Source organism: Carettochelys insculpta, chromosome 4 (genome assembly GCF_033958435.1).
Source record: "Carettochelys insculpta isolate YL-2023 chromosome 4, ASM3395843v1, whole genome shotgun sequence".
NCBI lineage: Eukaryota > Metazoa > Chordata > Testudines > Carettochelyidae > Carettochelys > Carettochelys insculpta.
The window spans coordinates 19,794,735-19,818,416 of NC_134140.1; the positions used below are offsets into that span (position 1 = coordinate 19,794,735).

Sequence of the window (23,682 nt, forward strand, 5' to 3'; positions counted from 1 at the left end):
TTTTCACACTCTCCATCTTGGTAAGGAAATACAGACTAAGAAACTGAAGCAGAGCCAGTGATGTTTTGAAGGCCATTCATCAAGCTGAAGAGCAATTAGAGATCTACTGCTGCCTTTTTTTCCATGCACAATTCTAAGACATCACTCCCTCCCTACATTTTAGCTGTTTAGGGACCCTACCTAGTCTGCTTAAAATGATGAGGATCTGTTAAGTTTCCATTACCATTGGTCTGCGAAATTGCCTTCTCAGACTTTAATCAATTCTTAAGCTAAATCATTACGATAACTGACATGATGTATACATATCTGGTCTATCCCAAATCTGTGATGTTTGTTCATATTTTCTAAATGTGATACTTAACAGTTTCCATATTATTTTTAGGATGTTCAAAGCTATCAGCCCAAGAGGACACCCACAAAATGGATTATATTGTATTAGGAATTCATCTACCAAGCCTGGAAAGGTAACTAACAATAGGGGAACTTCTGCTGTAAGTTAATTAAATGAAAGCCCCCATTTAATTGCTATGTGTGAGTTTGAAATACTGGAGTTAAATTACAGTAATTTAGCAATTTAGATACTCCCTCCTGTAAAAAAGAGAAGTCTAAAGCAATACCTGTATATCCTAATTTGCATAATGCTCATTGCTCAGCTATTTAAATGAAATGTAACTGATTACTCAAAAAGGGTAGTTTTGAGTGTTTTCTTTATAAATTGGTTAGGAATACTTTTTATGCATGCTAAATATATTGCATTTTTCTTTCTTAAGGTATTAGTTGTATGGGATGAATCTGCTGAGAAAGTGAGAAATTACAGAATCTTTGAAAAGGTTGGTATGAATGCTACATATAAAAAGGACCTCTGTGGTATTTACACCTGCTCTAGATATCTCATACAGTATCAGCCTAAGGCTTCCCATTACTCCTAAACAGTCTTCTGCCTCCACCCCATCCCCTATGTAGAAACAGTAAAGATAGGCTTGAACTGTAAAAATCAGATCTGGATTTAGAGCCGGAGATCTCAGATCTGGATCTTCCATTCATGAAGATAGGGAGCCTGTAATGTTCAGATCCAAATTGGGTGTTTGGAGTCCCAGGTTTCGTTTTGGTTTATCATCTACCTGACACGCTAGTCATGTACATAGTAGTTTTGCAAAGTAGTGATCTGTTTGTTCATAGTACTGTGGATCCTGGTTTTTGACTATGGGGGACTGGGCTTTTTAGGTGCCACTAATTACAGTTGTGTTTTCTGCCTCTACAATAGGATTCAAAGTTTTACTTGGACTCGGACACAATGTTTTGGGACATTGGAAGTTTGGTTGAGTACTACTGTACCCATATCTTGCCCAGCCATGACAGCTTGATTCTCAAATTTCCTTATGGTTATTGTGGACCCACGTGACCTGACCTGCAAAATTAATTGACTGTAACATCAAACACGCATTGGGAAAATGGACACTGAGGGATGGTAGTTTCTTCCCTAATATAGGAATTCCCATGTCACTGAGTTTGATTTTGTGAATTTTGCACACAAAGACTTTCTGCCATTTGTTCTCCCACTGTCTAAAGACTTACATTTTAGTATCTCTTTGAAAAGTCCTTCCAAACCCGACTGCTTAATTTCAGACCATCATTATAGCTCTTTCTGTGAAAAAGGCTGATCTGAGTATGCTGTGAAAGATATTTACAAGACATGTGCCCTTTGCGGAACTGCTGCTGCTACTTGCCTAATCATGTGGATGAGAAGCTGGGGGAAGGACCCAAACAAAGGGGCATTGAGGACGAAGTTATTAGGAAAAGAGAACTTTTGAAAGAAAAGCACTGTCCATTTGTGACAGGGAATACTAATTTTCCGACTCTGGTATTCGCTCCGTGAGTCGCTTCTGGTGCTTGACTGAGATTTTGTAATAGTTTATAATTAATATATAAATAACAAGGATGCTTATTTCAATAACTTGTTTCAGTGTTGATATAGGAAACCAAGGAAGTAAGCCTTGAAAGCTAGTGCCTTAGAGAAGGCCCATCTCTAATTCCTGCAATCAGCCTCTCACTGCCTGCACTGGTACAGTCAGTTCTGATGGTGGGGTATATACATACTGCTTACAGAAAATCGCTCTGGACAGCTGTGGACCAATATTAAGTTTGCTGCATTGGAGACCTTATTCATTATTTCTCAGTTGGAAAGATAGGTACAATAAAGCAACTTATTCATGAATGTGTGAAAGAAAAAAGGAGGGTATAAGGTAAAGTGGAGAATAATTTGGAGACAAACCGAGACTGAGATTCATAGGCTCCTCCCATATCACCGTTATCAAAGGCAATAGGAAGGATGATAAATGATACAAAAAAAATCCTATGAAATGATTTGGATGAAATAATCAGCACATCGAATTCTGTAATATGTAACGTACACATTATACACGTTGCATAAGTCACAAATTGTTCTTTCTATTAGTTTAAACATGACTATTCATTTTGTGTAAAATATTTTATTACAAATAATCCCAAACCTACAGTACTTACTTCCTGTCAGCTAAAATACAACAGCACCATTAACAAACCTGTTAATGATAGGTGTGTTTAACTCTTATTAACATATGCTTGTATAGGAGAATCCTAAAGTCAAGGTGTAAATAGAAAGAGCATCATTTCCACATAACTGACATTTCTAGGGTATGTTGTATAACAAGCAAAGGGAAAGAGAAAAAAACTCATACTGTAATGTCCTGTATTTCTTAATTTTTGTGTCTCAGGATTACTGTAATGGTAATGTTGTGATGAGCTCAAACTCAGTGAAAGGAGAACAGAACTGATCAAAGTTTTTGTATAATAAGGCTGGTGAATAATCTCTCCTGTATTTGGCTTTTATATCTTTATGCACAGCATGTTTTAATTTCTGACACTTTGTATTTAAGTTATTTCATGCATTTAACAAAACTACCACATAGCAAGATTTTCTATTTATAAAAATAATAAAAAGGGATCCACATTGTTGTTATCTGTGACTGAATTCTCCTTTTAATAAAGACAGATATGATCTTTGCACTAGATTTGGAGCCAGAATTCTTGGGTTCATATCTCCGCTTTTGACACAGTGTGTAGATTTAGGCAAGTCAAATCTCTGTGCACATCTTAATACCTTGGGAGTATAAACTAAGGTGCTTGGAAATGTAAAGCGCTCTGCAAATGTCTGATGTCTTTTAAGAGATTAATAGTTGTGAAATTATAATGGAAATCCTGTGTGTTTCTCTGCTTCTCCTTTAATATGAAAAGTGGAGTGTGAAGCACTGTCAATCAAGTGTTAGCCTGTGACTCGTCTATCTGCTGATAGGAATAAGGGGATTTCAATGTTTGCAGGGTCCTTTCGAAAAGGATCCCTGTGTAGACGAGCCGTGGGTGAGCGAAACACAGCCCTTTTAAGTGCCGTGGCCAGCGACATGCTAATGAGGTGCTGAATATTCATTTCAGCACCTCATTAGTAATCTCCGATTTGGCCATTAGCATGGCCATTTCGAAGTTTTTTTTAAGTGTAGATATAGCCTATGTGGAGAGAACTAGCCTGAGGAGGGAGGATAGCTCGGAGGTCACCCAGAAAATGTTTTACTTTCAACATCAACTTCTTAAAACAGATTTTAATCAAATTATTTCTGCCCTGTCTGGAAACAACTGACTGTCATATCAGATCGTTATTACTTACAATATACTTCCTTGAAGGGAACAGTTGGTTCAGACATTGAGTTGTACTAGCATTTTGTTTATGGCCTCATAGAAATATTATTATTTATTTTTGAATGCCTTAAACTGAAAAAGTACTTTTATAACCCAGTACAGTAAAATTACATAACACTGTCTTGTATACTATGAGAAATTTGCACACATACAAATACTCATTTTCTATTAATTACTGTCAACTTTCCTTGTGACAAACTTATGAATGTATACATTTCTGAGGTAAATAAATTTTTAAGGTGAATTCAAATCATCTGTGTAATTTCATTGACCTACCATACACACAAAAAAGGAAACTTCTCCTTTTGTTGTTCTACATTTAAGTGGTGTCTGATTCTTGGATTTTTCAGTACCCTTGAGAACTATGCTGTGTATGGAAAGATCACCATTTCAGGAAATAATTGTGCATCAAGAACAGATTAGACAAACATCTGTCACGGATGGTCAAGATAGGAGTGGACCTGTTTTGCAAGCAAGGGTGGAAAACTTTTTTGATGATCTCTTCCCCCTGACTTCTCTCCCAACAGCTAAACAACAAAATATGGCAAGCAAATCAGCAAAACAGAACAAAGAAAGTGTCACTCCCATGGAACTAGACCAAAATCTAAGTGGCTGCATCTACACTAGCAAGTTCTTTTGGAAAATCTGGCCCTTTTTCAAAAGAGAATGTGGCACGTCTACATGCAAAATGCGCTCTTTTGATCCAAAATTGAAAGAACACAGCTCTTCTTCTGGAAGCCTTCTTCCACTCCCAGATCAGGAGGCATGCCTTTTTTCAAAAGCTTTTGGAAAAAAAGCATGTGTATACGCTCTGTGGGCTATTCTTCCGAAAGAGTAGTACTCATGGCATTGGATTTTTCAATCGCTGGCCCATTCTTTTTCGAAAGAGTGGGAGATGTGTGGATGCTCTCTATCAAAAGAGTGGATCGATATTTTGATCTGCTTTTTTGTGTGTAGACACGCTCTTTCAAAAGAAGTTTTTTCAGAGAAGATCTTCTGGAAGAACTTATTTCAAAAGATTGCTGTAGGATACAGGTAGCCAGTACGTTTAATCCTACCTTCGTGCTGAAGGACAGAATAGATGACCTCTTTGAGGTCCCTTCCAAATCTAGATTTGTACAATTCTGCGATCATGAAACTGCACCCTATTTAGAGATGCATCAATAAATAAATACTAAGTTAAAAATCACTAAACATGCAGGCCTTAATGTAACTGAGAATCAGCCCAGCAGAGTATAGTAGAACTGTCTTTATGCAGAGGTTATACGATGCCCTTGAGGGAGTCCCATTATCTGTTCTGTAATGGCGCTCTTAGCGAGAACCTGCAACAGTCTATAGACTTGGAAGTTTAAGGTCGAGTTCCCAACTAAGAATATGTCATTGTTTGCTCTGTATAAGCTTGAAAGCTGGTCTTTTACATCAACAGATGTCCAAGGAGCAAGATACTACCTCACCCACCTTGTCCATCTAACTAATGCCTTGGGAGCAATGCAATACAGCATACAATCATTGAAGTGAGGCAGTCTATGTAGCAAAGAGCTTGACTCAATTTTATCACTCGAGTAGTGCTTCTATTGGATGTATTACACCACCTGACACATCACTGATTGCACTTGTCAGTACAAGCCACCCTAACTCATTGTTTTGTTTTTTTTTCCTTGCATCCAGAAGTAAGCACTGAAATGCTAATATCACTTAAGGACACAAAATGCTAAGTGATGCCTATCGCAGAGAGAGTTGAAGAACATCTCTAGTGTATGGGCATGTGTGACTCAAACATGGAATACAGTCTTCCTGAGAAAATGTCCACTGGTTTTGTAGGTAGTGCAGAGGAGCTGCCTATTTAATAGCACCCAACAACTGCTATTTCTTTAGGCAAGGCGGCCGGCCAACCAGCCAGTCAGTCAAGATGGAAAGCAGTCAAACACTAAATATTATTCCTTCAATAACCAAGTAGAGGGAGACTAATCTCTCACCAATTTGCCTTCTACACCTCTTGATATTCCAGGTGTAGCTCCTACTTAGTTCTTTCCCTGTTTGTCTGAAAGGCTATGTCTACACTAGTCAAAAACTTCAAAATGGCCATGTAAATGGCCATTTCGAAGTTTACTAATGAAGCGCTGAAATACATATTCAGCGCCTCATTAGCATGCGGGCGGCTGCAGCACTTCGAAATTGACGCGGCTTGCCGCAGCACAGCTCGTCCAGACGGGGCTCCTTTTCGAAAGTACCCCGCTTACTTCAAAGTCCCCTTATTCCCATATGCTCATAGGAATAAAGGGACTTTGACGTAAGCATGGTCCTTTCGAAAAGGAGCCACATCTGGACGAGCTATGCTGCGGCGAGCCGCATCAATTTCGAAGTGCCGCGGCCGTCCGCATGCTAATGAGGCGCTGAATATGTATTTCAGTGCTTCATTAGTAAACTTCGAAATGGCCATGTAAACTTCGAAATGGCCATAGTGTAGACATAGCCAAAGAGGGGTATATACATCCCATCACAAGTTTTTTGGATACAGTAACACCTCTCTTTACATGATTTCAACTTGCCCATTACTTAGATTAATGTGAGTCAAAATCATGAGTGGTGGGAGTCAGGAATCAGGTGGCAGCCTGGCTCCCCTCTGCTCCTGGCTCCCCTCTGCTTTGGGAGCTGGGAAACTAACCAGTTCTGCTGTGCTGGTCAGTTTCCTGGCTCCAAGGAGTGGAAGGGAGCCCTGACTTCTGAGTCCCCTCCACTTGCAGGAGTTTTGAAACTGACCAGCACAGCAGTGATGGACAGTTTCCAGGCTCCTGCAAGGAGGGGAGCCAGGAGCCAGGCTGTTGCCTTGTTCACAGCTCCCCACCAGTCCCATGAGCTGGGAAACTGAACAGCACAGAAGTGATGGACAGTTTCTTGGCTACCATAAGGAGGGGAGCTGTGAGCTAGGCTGTGGCCTGGTTTGCAGCTCCTCAGCAGTCCTGGGAGCTGAGAAATGGACCAGTGCAGGAGCGCTGGTCGGTTTCCCAGCTCCCACAAGGAGGGGAGTTGGGAGCCAGGCTACCGCTTGGTTCGCAGCTCCCCACCAGTTCCAGGAGCCAGGAAGCTGACGAGCAATGTTCCTGGCTCCCCCGACTAATGCAAATTCAACTCACGTGCTACATGTAAATGGGGGGGGAAGTACTGTATTTTTAATTCCCCCAATAAAGCCCTTTTAAAAGGCATTATTGAGCAATGAAAAAGAAAGCTGCAGGATATGCTAATTGGAAAATAGGAGGCCAAAAACAGCTTACAAGATGAGACAACAGGTAGAAAACAGATGGGGGAACAAAAACTATGAAACCATACAGCTGTGCAGCTGTGAGATATTTCCATTTTATCCTGGTAACCTCAGAATATTCATGTCTAGTTTCATATACTAGCAGGAGGAAACTATAAACACAAAGATATTGATAATTTAAAATATTTGCAATAAGTTTTATTTGCATTCTTTCATTTGACAATGAGGGTACTTATGCATCACTCCTTTGTAGCTAGAGAGTTTAAGCAAATAAATTGAAATTTATATGCACATACAAAACTTATATGTGGTCTACGGTGCTTTGTGAAGATTTTAATGACAAAATTAACATTGCTTTTTTTTTTTATCATTTCTTGAGCCTTTAGCAGTATTTTGAATTTAGTGACATCTGCTGATGAAACAGTAAAATGGCACTGTGCAGGATATATACTGCATCTGAATACTAACAGAGAGGAGGCTGTGTTAGTCTGTATTCTAACAAAACAAACCAGCAGTCACGCAGCACTTTAAAGACTAACAAAATGATTTATTAGGTGATGAGCTTTTTTGTTTTGTTACAGCTGAATATATTCAACAAAAATGGAGTGATTTAGGGAAAAAATGTTTCTTATCTAAACTTAAGAAACCCTTTTACAGAAGAGAACAAGAAGAAGTCTTATGGCACCTTACAGACTAACAGCTAGAAAGAAATTGGGCAAAGACCTGCTTCATCAAATGCATGAGTGTGATGGGGTTCAGAGGGGTATTTAAAGAGTGGGGTCCCAGTAAAAGGGAGGGCCAGAGCTGACAAGGTCTATTCAGTCAAGGTAGAAAGGGCCCGTTATCAGCAATATGTATGAAAGGAGGAAAAAACAAGTCACATCACACAGGAGGATATGGCCCATTGTCGGAGTCTAACGTAGAGATGTTAACACCCACAGCAGAGAAGCTGCTTTTGAAAGGGACCAGCCACTCCCAGTCTCTGTTTAATCCTTGGTTGATGGAGTCAAATTGCAAATAAATTACAGCTCAGAGATTTCTCTCTCCATTTGATTTTTGAAATGTCTTTGTTTTAGAACTGCTACTTTAAAATCTGGTACTGAGTGTCCAGGGAGACTGAAGCGCTCTCCCACAGGTTTCTGTACATTACCGTTCCTGATGTCTGATATATGTCCATTTATTCTTTTACATAGAGACTGTCCAGTTTGGCCAATGTAAATTGCAGTGGGGCATCTGTTAGTCTATAAGGTGCCACAGGACTACTTTTTGTTCTCGAAGATACAGACTAACACGGCTATCTCTCCGATACCTTTTACAGAAGCTAGGTCTTAACCTCAAGTGAAAATTTCCTGGGATGTAATAGTACTGTAACTGTCTTTTGGTGTAACATTACGTGACCAAATCCTGCTCTCATTTCTTATACAGGTTGAACCTCTGGGGACCTGACCGGTGCTGAACAAGCTGGACCACAAGAGGTCAATATATTTTAGCACATTACCAACACTTCCACTGCTTAATGGGTTCTTAGAAGACATTTACAAGTAAATTACATCTAAATAACAGCACAGAACATGGAGAGCCAGGAGTGGTGGCTGTAAACAACCTTTCTGGGATTATGGGAAATTTGGCCACACCGAGGGTAAGTGGTTGTGTGGCTTATAGTCATGCTGGATGAGAAAGTTCAGGATTAGAGAGGTTCAACCTATATACATAGGTCCATTGATGTCAACAGCCACTCCTCACCTGAATAAAACCGGATTTGGCAGAGAGAAAGATTGAAGCAAATTACTTGTGATATTCTTTGCAAAAATTACTCCATGGTAGGAGCGCGGGCCACATGGGTGTCCTGGTGGCAAAGTGCTGGTGCCAGCCAATGGCACAGCTCCATGAAGGTGGCCCAAGTCATCCAGAAGTTGCAGACCCACTGGTCGTCGCCCCACTCTCCTAGGATGATGTCGTCCCACCATTTGCAACTGGTGGGGTACCGCCAGAGGTGACGGCAGGGCTGGAACAGGGGGTGCTCTGGATGCACCATGGGGGGAGCCTGTAGGAAGTGGGCCACGTGTCAGGCAGCACGTAGCCTCATATGGCATGCTGTCAGGCTGGCCATCAGGCTGGCCACAATGTCCAAGGTGTCCCTGTCAGTGAAGTGCTGCAGGTCCATGGCAGGCAGTGGTGTGGTAGCTAATCAAGGCTCTGCTGAGTGCTGTGCTGGCGGTTGCGTGCTGCAAGCAGCCAGGGTCCTCAGCATGTGCACAGGGGATGTGTTTGGGAGGAGCCCTTTAAGGGGTTGGCTCGCCCATGCTCCAGAAAGGGCTTGTTGGCCATTTGACCCTGCCCTCATCATTTCCTGCCCGTTATTTTGAAATGAAGCTGTGGCAGTGTTAGCTGCTCAATTTCGAAATGACTGGGAGTCATTTTGATGTTGCAGATCGACGTCTGCATTTTGTGTGTAGTCGCTTCCATGCCACTTATTTCGAAATGGCTTATTTCAAAATAATGGATAGGGATAAGCCATTTCAAAATCACTATCTAGTGTGGCCACAGCCAAAATGTTTTGAAGAAGGGGAGATGAAACTGAGTGAGGCAAAAAGACCAAGTCTACAAAATAGCATTTGGAGGCTGCATGTTTTTTGAAAGCAACAATATTGTTCTCTGGCTAATGCTTCTAAGAGGCTGTTCAACCATTTCAGCTCTTGTTCGCAGCTGCTTTTCCTGCTCTTTGTTGTTATTCCACTAACTGCCCTTTAAACTAAAGAACCTGTCCCATAACCACTTCTTTCTTGGTCCCTCTTGTGTATTCAGTCTATTACTGACATAGACCACACCCTTCCAAGCTGTTCTGCATGGATGAACTCCTCTACCCACACAACTCCATTAAAGTTAACAGGTCTTCAAACAGGTATAGAGAGAGAATAGCTTGCAGAATTGAGGCCTAGTACACTGAATTTCAGAAGACATGATAAAACGATAGGGGACAGGTGCCCTCACAAACTGAGTATGATGCCCCAACAATCTCTTGTGGTTTGTGCTTCATTTATATCACCCTTCTGTTTGCCTTTCTAATGGCTGCCAAACATGTAAGGTATATCTATGCTGCAGCTGGTAGTGTACTGCCCCCTGGCAAGCACATAAAAAATAGAAGAGTGGATGCAGGGCATATGTAGCTGCTTGCAAGAGCTAGCCATGCAAGCACAAAACCACCTGATTTCTGGGTACAAACAATGGTGATCAAGCAGGGGAGCTGCCTAATTAAGCTGGCTCAGGAGTGCTGGCCTGCCAGGGCTGGGAGAGAGACGCACACTCCTCCAACCCCAGCAGGGAATTGCCATGGCAGGGGGAGAGTTGCCTTCTTCAAGGTCTCCCTCACCATCCCCTGCCATAGCTTGTAGAGTGGCCTCTCACCTGACTCAGAGATGCTGCAGTTAGAGAGGACCGGGGGGAGCCTGCACCCAAGACACCTCATCCCTACCCCCATTCCACACCCCAGCCACAGCCTTCTCCCCTGCACTCCAGCCTTCTGCCCCTGCCCTGAACCCTCTTCTGCAACCAAACTCTCATCCCCAGCTCCAGAGTCTGCAACCCCCGCTCAGAGCCTTGTCTCCCCACACCCTTGGCCCGCTCCTTTCCACAGCCCTCAGCCACACCTTGACCCCCGATCATCCATGTACAGAATGAGTTTTGTTATGTGCACCATATTGGATCACATAAAATTCATTTCTCTCTCTCACACACACACACACACAAAAATGTAGAGGGAACACTCAGTTATTCCACATCACCACTCATGTCCCTCCAGCCATGTTAATTTTAGTATGCTAACTCAAGTAGAGCTGGTGAATGTGTTTCCCAGTGCTATGACACATGCTCCTAGCTGCAGTGCAGACACAATGATCACTTCAGTACTGTTTTCAAATCATACCTAGGTATTCTTTGGAAATCTTGCTTTCTGATTATTACCATAAATACTGGGCTTATCTTGAATGATGTTTTGTGCGCTGTACTCATTTGGCCATTTTTCAGCCTCATCCTGATTACTCTGTCCTTGATTTCTTCAATTTTTCCTTTTATCTTTTCTTCAAGTTGGTTTCTTATATTAGTTTATCTTCAATTCTGACTGGCCTATGAAGCGTCCAAAATTTTTGCTACTGGCACTGTTTATTTTTTTAATGATCCACGATGAGCAAGGTATCCTTAAAGCTAAGCATCCCATATAACTGATTTTATTAAATGTATCTAGGAGCACTGTAGCTACCACAGAGGTCATTTATTTACAGCACTCCAATATCTGTTAAGTACAGGATGTTTACAGGATTATAAAAGTTGAGATGAGAACCACTTACAAATGCAGAGGCTCACTTTCACTTCAGTAAAGACTTTGAAAAAAGGTCACAGTATTTTAACAAGTTAAAAAGAGAAAATGTGCTGCTTACCATTGACCACTTCCAAACAAATAATCACCAGTGAAAACTTCCTATCTAAAATCTAGTGTTTTAACTGCACTCATTAACCAGCTTGACCTACTATTGTAGATTTATATTTGGACTCTTTAGAATGTTTAATAATGTATTTATTTATTTTAGTGTGATGCACAAAGTCATAATTTTTCAAGGTTAAAGAGATTGTATGAAAATCTAGCAGCAGCTATCATCATTCTGATCCAACAACTCTACCCTATTTTCCCACCTGCTGTTCAACTTTTAAGGTTTTTTTTTCAGATCAAATAAATTCCAAATGTGGATTTCTTTAGCTGTGGAGTGACATAATTTAAAGCCTAGAAACTGGCTTCAGCTATGTGAGTAAAGCAAGTTAGTTCTGCATCATATTAAATTTCACAGAGAAGCTTTTTTAGCTGAAAGATTTATTGGATTTAAAAAAAAAAGGCAGAAAATTTCCCTTCTTATATCACTAAAAATTTCACAAGGAATAATGTTTTCCTAAAAAAGTCAAAATGCACCTGTGACATATGTAAGGCTTAGAATTCTTGGCACAACCTTAACTATACTATAACATGCCTGTACAAATTTTGGCATTTCTATACATAAAATATCCCTAAGTTATATTTCAGGCTGCTATGTGGAATTCATAAGAACATAAGAATGGCCATACTGGGTCAGACCAAAGGTCCATCAAGCCCAGCATCCCATCTGCCGACGGTGGCCAATGCCAGGTGCCCCAGAGAAGGAGAACAGAAGACAATGATCAAGTGATTTATCTCCTGCCATCCATCTCCTGCCCTTGTTATGAAGGCTGGGGCACCATACTTTATCCCTGGCTAATAGCCATTTATGGACCTAACCTGCAAAAATTTATCAAGCTCTTTTTTAAACCCTAATAGAGTCCTGGCCTTCACAGCCTCCTCGGGCAAGGAGTTCCACAGGTTGACTGTGCGCTGTGTGAAGAAAAAATTCCTTTTATTAGTTTTGAACCTACTACCCATCAATTTCATTTGGTGTCCCCTAGTTCTTGTATTATGGGAAAAGGTAAATAATTTTTCTATATTCACTTTCTCCACACCATTTATGATTTTATATACCTCTATCATATCGCCCCTCAATCGCCTTTTTTCCAAACTGAAAAGTCCCAGTCTCTCTAGCCTCTCCCCATATGGGATCCTTTCCAAGCCCCTAATCATCTTAGTCGCCCTTTTCTGAACCTTTTCTAATGCCAATATATCTTTTTTGAGGTGAGGAGACCACATCTGCACGCAGTACTCGAGATGTGGGCGTACCATAGTTTTATATAGGGGAAGTATGATCTCTTTTGTCTTATTATCGATCCCTTTTTTAATAATTCCTAACATCCTATTTGCCTTACTAACTGCCGCTGCACACTGCGTGGATGTCTTCAGAGAACTATCCACTATAACTCCAAGATCCCTTTCCTGATCTGTCGTAGCTAAATTTGACCCCATCATGTAGTACGTGTAATTTGGGTTATTTTTTCCAACATGCATTACCTTACACTTACCCACATTAAATTTCATTTGCCATTTTGCTGCCCAATCACTCAGTTTGCTGAGATCTTTTTGTAGTTCTTCACAATCCCTTTTGCTTTTGACTATCCTGAACAACTTGGTGTCATCTGCAAACTTTGCCACCTCACTGCTTACCTCATTTTCTAGATCATTGATGAACAAGTTGAACAGGATCGGTCCCAGGACTGAGCCCTGGGGGACACCACTAGTTACCCCCCTCCATTGTGAAAATTTACCATTTATTCCCACCCTTTGTTTTCTGTCTTTTAACCAATTCCCGATCCATGAAAGGACCTTTCCTCCTATCCCATGACCACCTAATTTACATAAAAGCCTTTGGTGTGGGACCGTGTCAAAGGCTTTCTGGAAATCTAGGTATATTATGTCCACTGGGTGCCCCTTGTCCGCATGTTTATTAACCCCTTCAAAGAATTCTAATAGATTAGACAGACACGACTTCCCTCTGCAGAAACCATGCTGACTTTTGCCCAACAATTCGTGCTCTTCTATATGCCTTGCAATTTTACTCTTTACTAGTGTTTCTACTAATTTGCCTGGTACTGATGTTAAACTTATCGGTCTATAATTGCCAGGATCTCCTCTAGAGCCTTTTTTAAATATTGGTGTTATATTGGCCGTCTTCCAGTCATTTGGTACCAAAGTGGATTTAAAGGATAGGTTACAAACCACTGTTAATAACTCCGCAATTTCACATTTGAGTTCTTTCAGAACCCTTGGGTGAATGCCGTCTGGTCCTGGCGACTTGTTACTATTCAGCTTATCAATTAATTCCAAAACCTCCTCTAATGTCACTTCAATCTGAGTGAGTTCCTCAGATTTGTTGCCTAAAAGGGCTGGCTCAGATTTAGGAACCTCGGTAACATCTTCAGCCGTGAAGACTGAAGCAAAGAAATCATTTAATCGCTCCGCAATGGCACTGTCTTCCTTGATCGCTCCTTTTATATCTTTATCGTCCAAGGGCCCCACTGCTTTTTTAGCAGGCTTCCTGCTTCTAATGTATTTAAAAAACATTTTACTATTGTTTTTTGAATTTTTGGCTAGCTGTTCCTCAAACTCTTTTTTGGCTTTTCTTACTACATTATGACAGTTAATTTGGGAGTGTTTATGTTCCTTTCTATTTTCCTCACTAGGATTTGACTTCCACTTTTTAAAAGCTGCCCTTTTCTCTCTCACTGCCTTTTTAACATGGCTGTTTAGCCATGGTGGTTCTTTGTTAGGTTTCTTACTGTGTTTTTTTATTTGGGGTATACATTTAAGTTGGGCCTCTAGTATGGTGTCTCTAAACAGTTTCCATGCAGCTTCCAGGGATTTTAGTTTAATTACTCTACCTTTTAGTTTCTGTTTAACTAGCTTCCTCATTTTAGTGTAATTCCCCTTTTTGAAATTAAATGCCAGAGTGTTTGACCGCTGTGGTGTTCTTCCCAACACAGGAATATTAAAAGATGATGTTCTGTTATAAACATCACATACCAGAAAAGAAATCAAAGCATTAAAAAAAATATTGTAGTCTCAGTGAAAAATTGCTGTAAAGCGGAGGAGGTTCTCAAACTGTGGATTGGGTCCTCAAAGTGGATCATAACCATATTTTAACTGGGTTGCCAGGGCTAGTGTTACTTAGACTTTCTGAGGTCCAGAGCTGAAGTCAAAGCCCTGAGCCCCAGCACCCAAAAGCTTAAAGTCTTTTGACTCCTGCTTGAAGATGAAGCCTTTGGGCTTCAACTTTGCCCACCTCTACCCCATCCGAAGTGGTGGAGCTCTGGCAGGCTCAGGCTTTTTGTTCCTCTGCTTCCTCACCTCCTCTAGGGTTTGTATATTGATTTTTATTTTCTTGGGCTACAGTGCAATGAAGTTTGAGAAACCCCACCTTGACGCATTCTGATATCAACCTTAGCTTTCAAATCATGCACACCTCCATTCGTACCGATAAACACAAAGGGGAAGAAAGGCCTGCTATAAAGCTTACAGCTAGGCCCATATGCTCATAAAGAAAATTTTACCCTTTATCAGTTTTTTTTCATCTTTGACCCTTGTATAGTTGGACTTCTGTGGTCAGGTACTTTGGCATTATTATCTACAATGTGGATCTTCTCTTTATGGATCTATACCAAGGGAGTATGCAGGCTTAAATCTTCTCCTTCAGGCCTCAGAGAACAGCTTGTAGAGAGCTAATGGAAGAGGAACTTTTAAAGGCCAGAGGAGTTAGAGGCTATCCCCAAAGAGCTGTCTCAAAGGCCTGGATCAGAAGAAAATTAAAAGCCACAACATGTAAACACCCACAGATCCCAGGAAATTCCTCATACAAATGGCCACACCCAGTGTCATGGTCTGTTGTGAGTGTAGGAGACCTGGAGGTGGGAGACTGCTGCTTAATGTGCAAAATGTCCAGTTCTTTACAAGAGTGTTTCTAAAACTTTTTGAGACCACGGAACACCTAACAATATAATTTTTATGTGGAGCACCTATGAAAAATTTCTTCCAAAAAAAAAAAAGCCCAAACAACAAGATGTACAGTAAAAACAAAATGAAGTAATTTAATCTGGTATCAGAGTAATGAAAACATAACATTGCATGGGGTTTTAATAACAAAAAATATATACCATCAGTTATGGGGTATTCTAGCCCTTTAACATGGGAGGGAGCCAGCAGACACCATTCTAGGGATATTGGAATAAATGAAGGTCATGGCATGTTCTTGTAGCAAGAAAAGGGAAATTAGTCCCAGAGAATTAGTAACTGGATGGGAAAAAAACAAGAAACTGTCCATTTAAAGGTCAGGGATCAAGAAGACCTTTGGGTGTGGAAGGGATGTGGGGTTCACTTCTTTCCAAACCAAGAGGAAGTCTCTGGAAGACAGCAATATATTTGCTGCTTTCTCTCAGAACAGAGAGTGCAGGAAACCACAGCCAGAAAGCTGAACTTCCACTAAGAAGGGCACAGTCCGAAACAGTAAGAACTCCCCATATGATAGAAGAGCTGGATGTGAGTATGAACTTTTCTGGTGCTGCCATGGACTTTATTTTGTGGACACTGAGGATTTGAATTGCTTTAGGCTATCAACCCCATGCCAGGGCAGTAGGTGGTGGTAGTCCCAAGAAAGGGGCTCCAAAGGGGAGAAACAGAGTCAGGAGGGTGTAGAGGCAACTCTAGCCAAGAGGGTGCTCAATAAATCACAGCTTTGTTACAGGACCATTGTGGTGTCTAATTCTTTTTGGAATAGGGGAAAGAATATAACTCCAGAATCCCAGAAGACATTAGCTGATGGTTGAAAGAACAACTGAGTTTTATGCAGATATTTTCCGTAATATTTCTACACCTTGTAGTTCAAATACTGAGTATAAATGCGGTTTGCTGAGGAACTCAAAGTACTTTATAAATATGAATTAAACCTTATCAAACCACATGGAGTAGGAATTATCATCGCCATTTTGCAGGTGGGGAAACTGAGGCCAGAAGCATTCAAGTGACTCAACAGAGGGAGTCAAAACGCCACCAGAAAATGAAAAGCCAGGTGCTCTAACCTTAGTCCTGTGCTTTGATTCAGTATTAATGGATTGTAAACTGTTTGCTACGCATTATACATGTCCTTTGCTCTTCTGATGAGTTTTTGAAAAAACAATCCCTGCCCCAAAGAATTTACAGGTCACAAGTGAGGGTGGCAAAGAACAGGGAGGAGAGACTGAGGAGAAAGAACAAGGAAGAAAAAAACGTGAATCAGCAACATCTTGGTGCCAATTGGCAGAAACGACGTTGGTGCATAGCATTTTACAGGGATTTCCTGGGTCAGATATAGGCATGATAGTTCACCAGTCATGTGAGAACTCCACTGTGAGCTCTGGTCATCATTATCATTACATATTTAAGGAATGACATATTTATACTAGGTTGAAATTATGTTAAGGTGTGGGAGTCAAGAAAAGTCACCAGGAAGTGACCTACCTCAGACATGTTCCTTTCAAGGAAGATAACATGCTTATCTATGCATGGCCATGAGGCAGGTCTAGTGCAGCCTTCCCAAAAGTTGGGGAGGGGGGCACTCCTTCTGTCCAAGGCACCTGCCAAACTGGAAGCCAGGTATGTGGACCCTCCACCTATCGGGGTTAGAGGGCCAAGACTGGAGAGCAGCTGCTGGCCAGTGTCCCTGCCTCAGACAAATGGAGGGTTTGTGGCTCCTCACAGCTTCCTATGTGACTCTGAGCCTGCTTGGTCCCAGCTGCTAGTCTGGCTGAGGCGGTAGGATCTCAGGGGAAGAAGTGGTGCAGGGGCTATAGCAAAAAAAGTGGATGGGCCAGGCTAGTCCATCTCCAAAACGTGAGTGGGTCATGGCCCCCTCTGTTCTGGCACCAATGCCATGAATGCATTTTATAACTCACAATGCATGCCAATTTGCATATTGGACTAGATACCTGCTGAAAGATTGTGAAATCTATTAGAAAATGTACAGACAAAACCAGTCAGCACAGGTGTCCTATTTATGATTTAGATCAAAGTACTAATCTGGTATATCATAGAATGCACATCTTTCTCTATTGAGGAGATCAGCTAAAAACATGTTTGTCTTAGGAAAGGAGGGTTACATCCAGCCTAGCTATAAAATGCCAAAAGGATTTAGGATGATTATTACTCTGCAGGACATGAGGATATCTAATTGAAGTCTAGATTCCACAACATGTAAACACCCACAACTTATGATTTGATATCTGTAACCATTGCTTTGTAATACGTGAAGCTTTGTGCTTTATCCCATAAATCTATAATAGATTTCACTACAGTAAACCCTTGATTTAACAGAATAAGGGGGGAAGGGGTGTCTGCTAATGCCGAAAGCTCATTAAATCCAAACAGTTTACTGTACTGTACAGTACAGTATGCACCACCGCGCCCTCTTCCTCCACTCCCCCCGGGCTAATATATACTGGTGACTCACCAAAGCCACTCACCAAAGCAGGGATGCCACTGCTGGAGCCACCATGCACTCCAGGAATGAGGATCATACGTAGGCATGCAGCACTTACCTTCGTGCCTCACCCCTGGTGAGAGGAGTGCATGGTGGTCCCAGCACCTGCGGCAACCCTGGTGGCCCCATCTCACACGGCGGCACTGGCAGCTCCTCCAGCCCTGGCAGTTCTGGAGAGTTGCTGGCATTTATTTATTTGCAGGGGTGTTTGTTAAGTCAGGGTCAGGCCTACTGTAGAAGCATATTTAAGTGTTGTGTGTTAAGCAGAGCAGTGATTTGAGGTGGAACTGATAAACTGGGTGTACTGTTTCTATGGAAGATCTGTGTATCATGGCCTGTGCAGATCCAGAGGGGAACGCGTTTGTTGCCTGTGGCTGGTGAAGTTGAGGACATAGACAAAGTTTCTGTTTGTGAAGGGCAGGTGGTAATGAAGTGCCTCTCAGACTTGGGTATTCCCAGAAAGCATTACAAAGGCTTACACCAATAAGATCACGTGGTCGATCTAGACATTTGCAGATCTGTCTTAATAGTTGTTGTCTAGGTATCTGTTTCTATTTTTACATTTACCTGAAAATAAGAGAAAGAAAGTTATAGGATGGTTGAATATTATAAAATTGTTGTTAGCTGTGAATAGTGGAAGAAATGAATCTTAAGGGATTTAAATGAGGAATGTTTGATGGCTTGATAGATGTTGATCTTCTGGGTGGGCTGGGTGCGCAGACCATAAGTTACCTTGTTGCAGACAATTCTATTTGTTAGCTCTGTGGTATATCAAAGCAATGTAAATTGAAGATATAGAGAACAATTTCAATAATAGATAGCTCTCTCTAGAGACTGTTCGTCCTTTAATGTAGTGGGCAGATATTGATTTTTGACCTACTTCTGACTAACAACGGGAAACACTTCATTACCTGGAAAACTGTTGATGCCAGAGGTGCCTGTGGTTTTTTTCATTTTCTCCTATTTTAAATGTGTATTATTGAAGCTGTAGGGATCCTTCTCCTGTACTTCAATTTAGTCATTTCTTCTGAAAACATTTTGTGTGTGTCTCTCTTCAGTATGTGAAATAAGTAATATCATAACAGAGAAGTGCCAGTACTCTTTAAAACTAAAACTCTTTAGATAGGAAGTTGTAGTAGCAAAAGACGCAGATGTTGCATCTCACAAAGCGGGTCTTTGTCCACAAAAGCTTATGCTCCAAAATATCTGTTAGTTTATAAGGTACCACAGAATGTCTTGTTGTCATTTAAAGTAAGTGTCTTTTCTGTCATTCCTTATTCTAGTAAAAATATTCAATGACTTCACTGCCAGGTTTGCCTGAATAAAGAATTAGCAAATGAAGCTGTAAGTGTATAAAGACATGTAGAGAGTAAAGGAAGAGATGCTACACCTACACTATGAGATAAAATTGAATTTAAAGGCGTTAACTTGACATTAAAACGTCACTGTCTTCACTGTAAATGTCACAGTCTGCCCTAATATCGATAATAACATGTTGATATTAACGGACAGGTATAGCATCAATGTCAAGTTTAAAATGTCAAAGGCACATGTGAAAGTGCCATGTCTTTCATTTGAATTTATTAGCCTCCACAAATGTCCTATATGTATCCCACAAAGCTACGTGCAGCACCTGGCTCCCAGCTCCCTGCTACTAGCGGGATCTGGGAAACTGAGAGTGCAGCAGCCTTGATCAGTGTCCCAGGTCCTGGAGCTTGGGGGTGCTGTGAAATTGCAGCAGCGTTGGTCAGTGTCCCAGGTCCTGGAGCTTGGGGGTGCTGGGAAATTGACCTGGGCTGCTGCGCTCTCAGTTTCCCAGGTCCTGCAGCTTGTGCGGGGGGGGGGGGGGGGTTGGGGGGGGAGGAGGAGGAGGAGGAGTGCCAGGAAATTGACCCCCACTGCTGCTCTGTCTGCTTCCCAGGTCTGGCAGCTGGGGGAAGCCAGGAAATTGACCAGGGCTGCTGTGCTGTCTGCTTCCCAGGTCCCCCATGGTGCAGGGACCTGGGAAACTGACAGAGCTGCAGCACCTGGCTCCCAGCTGCTTGCTACTAGTGGGAGGCAGGAAACTGACCAGGGCTGCTACACCTGGCTGCCAGCTCAGAAAGCCGGGCTGAGGGAACTGTGGGATAGTATCCTACAATGCACTGCTGCAACAATGTTTGGTGATTTCCATATAAAAGCAATATGTTGAATCTGTTGGGAGCCTGTGGGAAGTGAGGATACTCAAAACTGAATTTTTAAAAAAGGCATTATAAAATTGATTTTTAATAAATTTGAATTTATCTTGTAGTGTGGACACAGGCAGAGAGAGTGAGACAGAAATGAGACAGGCAGCGGGCCTGAGACATGAATAGAGAAAGGTGGATTAATTAAGAGGGCTGATCCTCTGAGGTGATGGGCATCTGCAATTCTAATTGATCAGATTCTGACAGAAAATAGAATAAAGCTATCTGATATTTATTTAGCCTGTTAAGTGTTTATTACATACAATTTCTGAGAATTTTGTTTGCAGCTTGGATCAACTTTAGCCAGATTTTTCAACAGTTGCTTGTAGCTCTTCTTCATGATGAAGGCAGATTTTAGCCTAGATCCTCATGTATGTTGTTTCCACAATGAAAAGTCATACACTACATTGCCACAAATATCTAATTTTCCATTTTTCACTCCTTAGAACCTACATAGAAAGGATGAGTTCTCAGTTGTGTTTGTGTTATCCCATGCCTACTGCTTTTCTCTGCCAACCAATAAGCAAACCAAAGACTAAAACAGGTTTTTCAACTTTAGTAAGTGGCAGTATTTCAACTAGGTACACTTCTGTTCACTATGGCTCTTGAAAATTCTTGACAAAGATCATTACATAATATTATCAGGGATTCTATTATTTTCTTTCTGATAACTGGTCCTAGGTCAAGAGCTCCGAAGAATTTTACTCCTGAAAACATGTTTTCACTGATTTATATCTTTATTTGAAAAACTAGAAGAGCCCTGCTTGCTTTCTTAGTATAAAGTACTATTTTTTTAGACCTAGTAGGCGCGATCATTTAAAACATGTGCAGATAATAGTTGAAAAGGGTGTGGTTTAAACAACAAGATGGTAAATCGAATCTGGTGACATTAATGTCTGATACATCTCAGTTTGCTAAAGCAAAAATTTATTTTGTTGTGATCATTACTTCCTGTGGAAAGGCCAAACGGGACCATTTGTGATAATCTAATCTACCCACATGCATAGCCATCAAGCTTCATTCACCATGTGATGCAAGAAAAAAGCTTATAGCACAAATTCAACTGGAGTCTATCTTTTAGAAAGGCATTGTGTTCATTTAAAAATGTCAAATAATGCAATATCCTACCATACCTATATATAAATTGTCCTAATGTTTAACTACCCCCATTGCCATACATTTCCATATTTTAGGATTGCCAGCTTTCTCAACTAGATGCCATTTGATGCAATGGTATCTGGTCCCTCAGGTTGGGAAAGTTGAAAACCCTACTTCAGATCTGAATTTTTCAGTTTTAGTTTCTGACTGGATCTTGTTATACTAGTATCTATTACATTAAGCAGTTCGCTTATCAAATCTTCTCCCCATATAGGTACTTTTAAACAGTGAAGTCATCCTTTAACCAGCTCTTAATTAAAAACATAGATTTTTTTTTCACCTGTATCCATAAGGCAGGTTTTCCAGAGCTTAGAATGTTCTTATAACACCTTCTGAACCCTTAGTATTAGTAATCCCCACCCCCAGGCCCTGAATAATGCCTTCTCCCCACGTTACAATTCTGTTGTTCATACAACTAATGATTATGTTTCTACTTATATACACTGTATAGAAGTCTGGTGTCAGGTTCAGTTGGTTATTCACCATGCCCACAAAGGTGTCCCTAGATCAGTGTCTTATTGACTATATTAGAACACTAGATCATAGTCATACCAGAACAGACTCAATATATAAAGTGCAGAGGTCCAAAAATTGTTATCAAGGTTGGCAAATCAGAAGAGCAGAGGAGTGGCAGGAAGCAGGTGTGGGGTGGGGAAGTTAAGAGTTAGATAAAAAAGTATGTAAAAGAGTCCTTATTAATGGGCCAGGTAATTGCTGTCCCAGTTCAAACCACATGTTAATGTGTTGAATTTGAATATAAATGACAGTTCTGAGCACTTCTCCGTAAACGAAAAAGCAGTCATGTAGCACTTTGATCTGAAGAAGTGGGTCTGTCCCGCAAAAGCTTATCACCTAATAAATTATTTTGTTAGTCTTTAAAGTGCTACGTGACTGCTTTTTTGTTTTGATAGAATACAGACTAACACAGCTATCTCTCTGTCACCTCTGTAAATGGTTGTTAAAATTTCTTTTCAGTAAAACAAAGACTTTCAGGTTATTAATGGAATGGGCCACTCCATTAAAGTGCTGGCTGAAAAGTTTGTGTGTTAGGAGATTTCTGATGTTTGTTTTGTGTCCGCTCATTCTTTGTCGAAGAGTGTTTGCAGTGTGCCCTATATACGTGTGTGGGCATTGTTGACACGTGATGGCATATATGATGTTAGTTGAGGAATAGGAGAATGTGCCCGTGATTCTGTGAATAATATGGCTGGGTCCAGTGATGGTATCTCCAGAATAGATAGGTAGACAAAGTTGGCAATGGGGCTTGTTGCAAGGAAAAGTTCAAGGATTGGTATTACTGTGGTATAGCCTGTGGTTGCTAGTGAGAATCCTCATAAGACTGGGGGGGTGTCTATACGAGAGAACAGGCCTGTCTCCTAGGGCCTTCTGGAGCGTGGCATCCTGATTTAGGATAGGTTGTAGGTCTCTAATAATGCATTGCAGTGGCTCGAGTTGGAGGCTGTAGGTAATGACCAGTGGTGTTCTGTTCTTGGCTTTTTTGGGCCAATCTTGGAGTAGTTGGTCTCTGGGTATTGATCTGGCCCTATCGATTTGTTTTTTTTTACTTCTCCCGGTGGGTAATTCAGGTTTATGAATGTTTGGTAGATCTTGTAGTTGTTGGTCTCTGTCAGTAGGATCAGAACAAATGAGATTGTACCTAAGGGCTTGACTGTAAACAGTGGACGGCGTTGTGTGCAGGATGGGAGCTAGAGGCATGTAGGTTAGAACATGTGCACGTTAAGACTTACTCACCAATCCATCCACATCACTCTGTCATAGGGACTTATTTGCCATCCCACCACTCAGGGTCAGTCACCTGCGGGCCTTCCCAGCCCTCGTTTTACATTTTTTTCTTTTGCGTTCACCTTGCTGCTGCTGTATATACTGGCAGCCTCGTTTGCGCAGACGGGCGATATATTAATGTGGAGGGGCATAAAACTGGGGACTTTAATAAGGGGCCTGATTCTCTGAGGTAAACAGAGCACGCGCACATTAGCTTGCACTACTCAGTGTCCTGCTTCCTCCACAGCCACACTCCCGCTCTGCTCAGGTCACGGCCCCCCAAAAGCAGCTGCCTCCAACGTCCCCTCCCCCTTCACCCGAGCTGCCGTCAATCGCCGCTCTCCCTACCCCCGGCTCTGCTCTTCCCGCCACCACAGCCCTACCTTGGATTCTTCCCCTCCCCCTCGCTTTCTTCTCTCTAACCGCCCCTCCGCCTCGGCCACACCGCTTTCCCTTCCCTTAGCCAATGGGAAAGCCGCTTGGTTGCCGAGCTCGCACCCTCCAATGGGTGGCGCGGTTGTTACCCTGCGGCCCTTGGAAGCCGCACCCTGCTGGGGAGGGGTGTCGGGGGAGCGGG

At 41.7% G+C, this 23,682-nt stretch overlaps 1 protein-coding gene across 5 annotated transcripts in view; it reads left to right on the plus strand.

The window, feature by feature from the left end:
- SH3BP2 (SH3 domain binding protein 2) overlaps positions 1-8,518 on the plus strand; it is a 62,812-nt gene extending 54,294 nt beyond the window's left edge. For 4 of the 5 annotated variants that reach the window (XM_074991706.1, XM_074991705.1, XM_074991704.1 and 1 more), the window contains exons 11-13: positions 383-464; positions 771-830; positions 1,265-3,050. In XM_074991706.1, the coding sequence (XP_074847807.1) occupies positions 383-464; positions 771-830; positions 1,265-1,402 (280 nt within the window). In that variant the 3' untranslated portion in view covers positions 1,403-3,050. Of the gene's footprint in view, positions 1-382; positions 465-770; positions 831-1,264; positions 3,051-8,413 lie in introns of those variants that run through there. The other variant, XM_074991703.1, reaches the window with a different exon arrangement.
- The last annotated feature ends 15,164 nt before the right edge of the window (positions 8,519-23,682 follow it).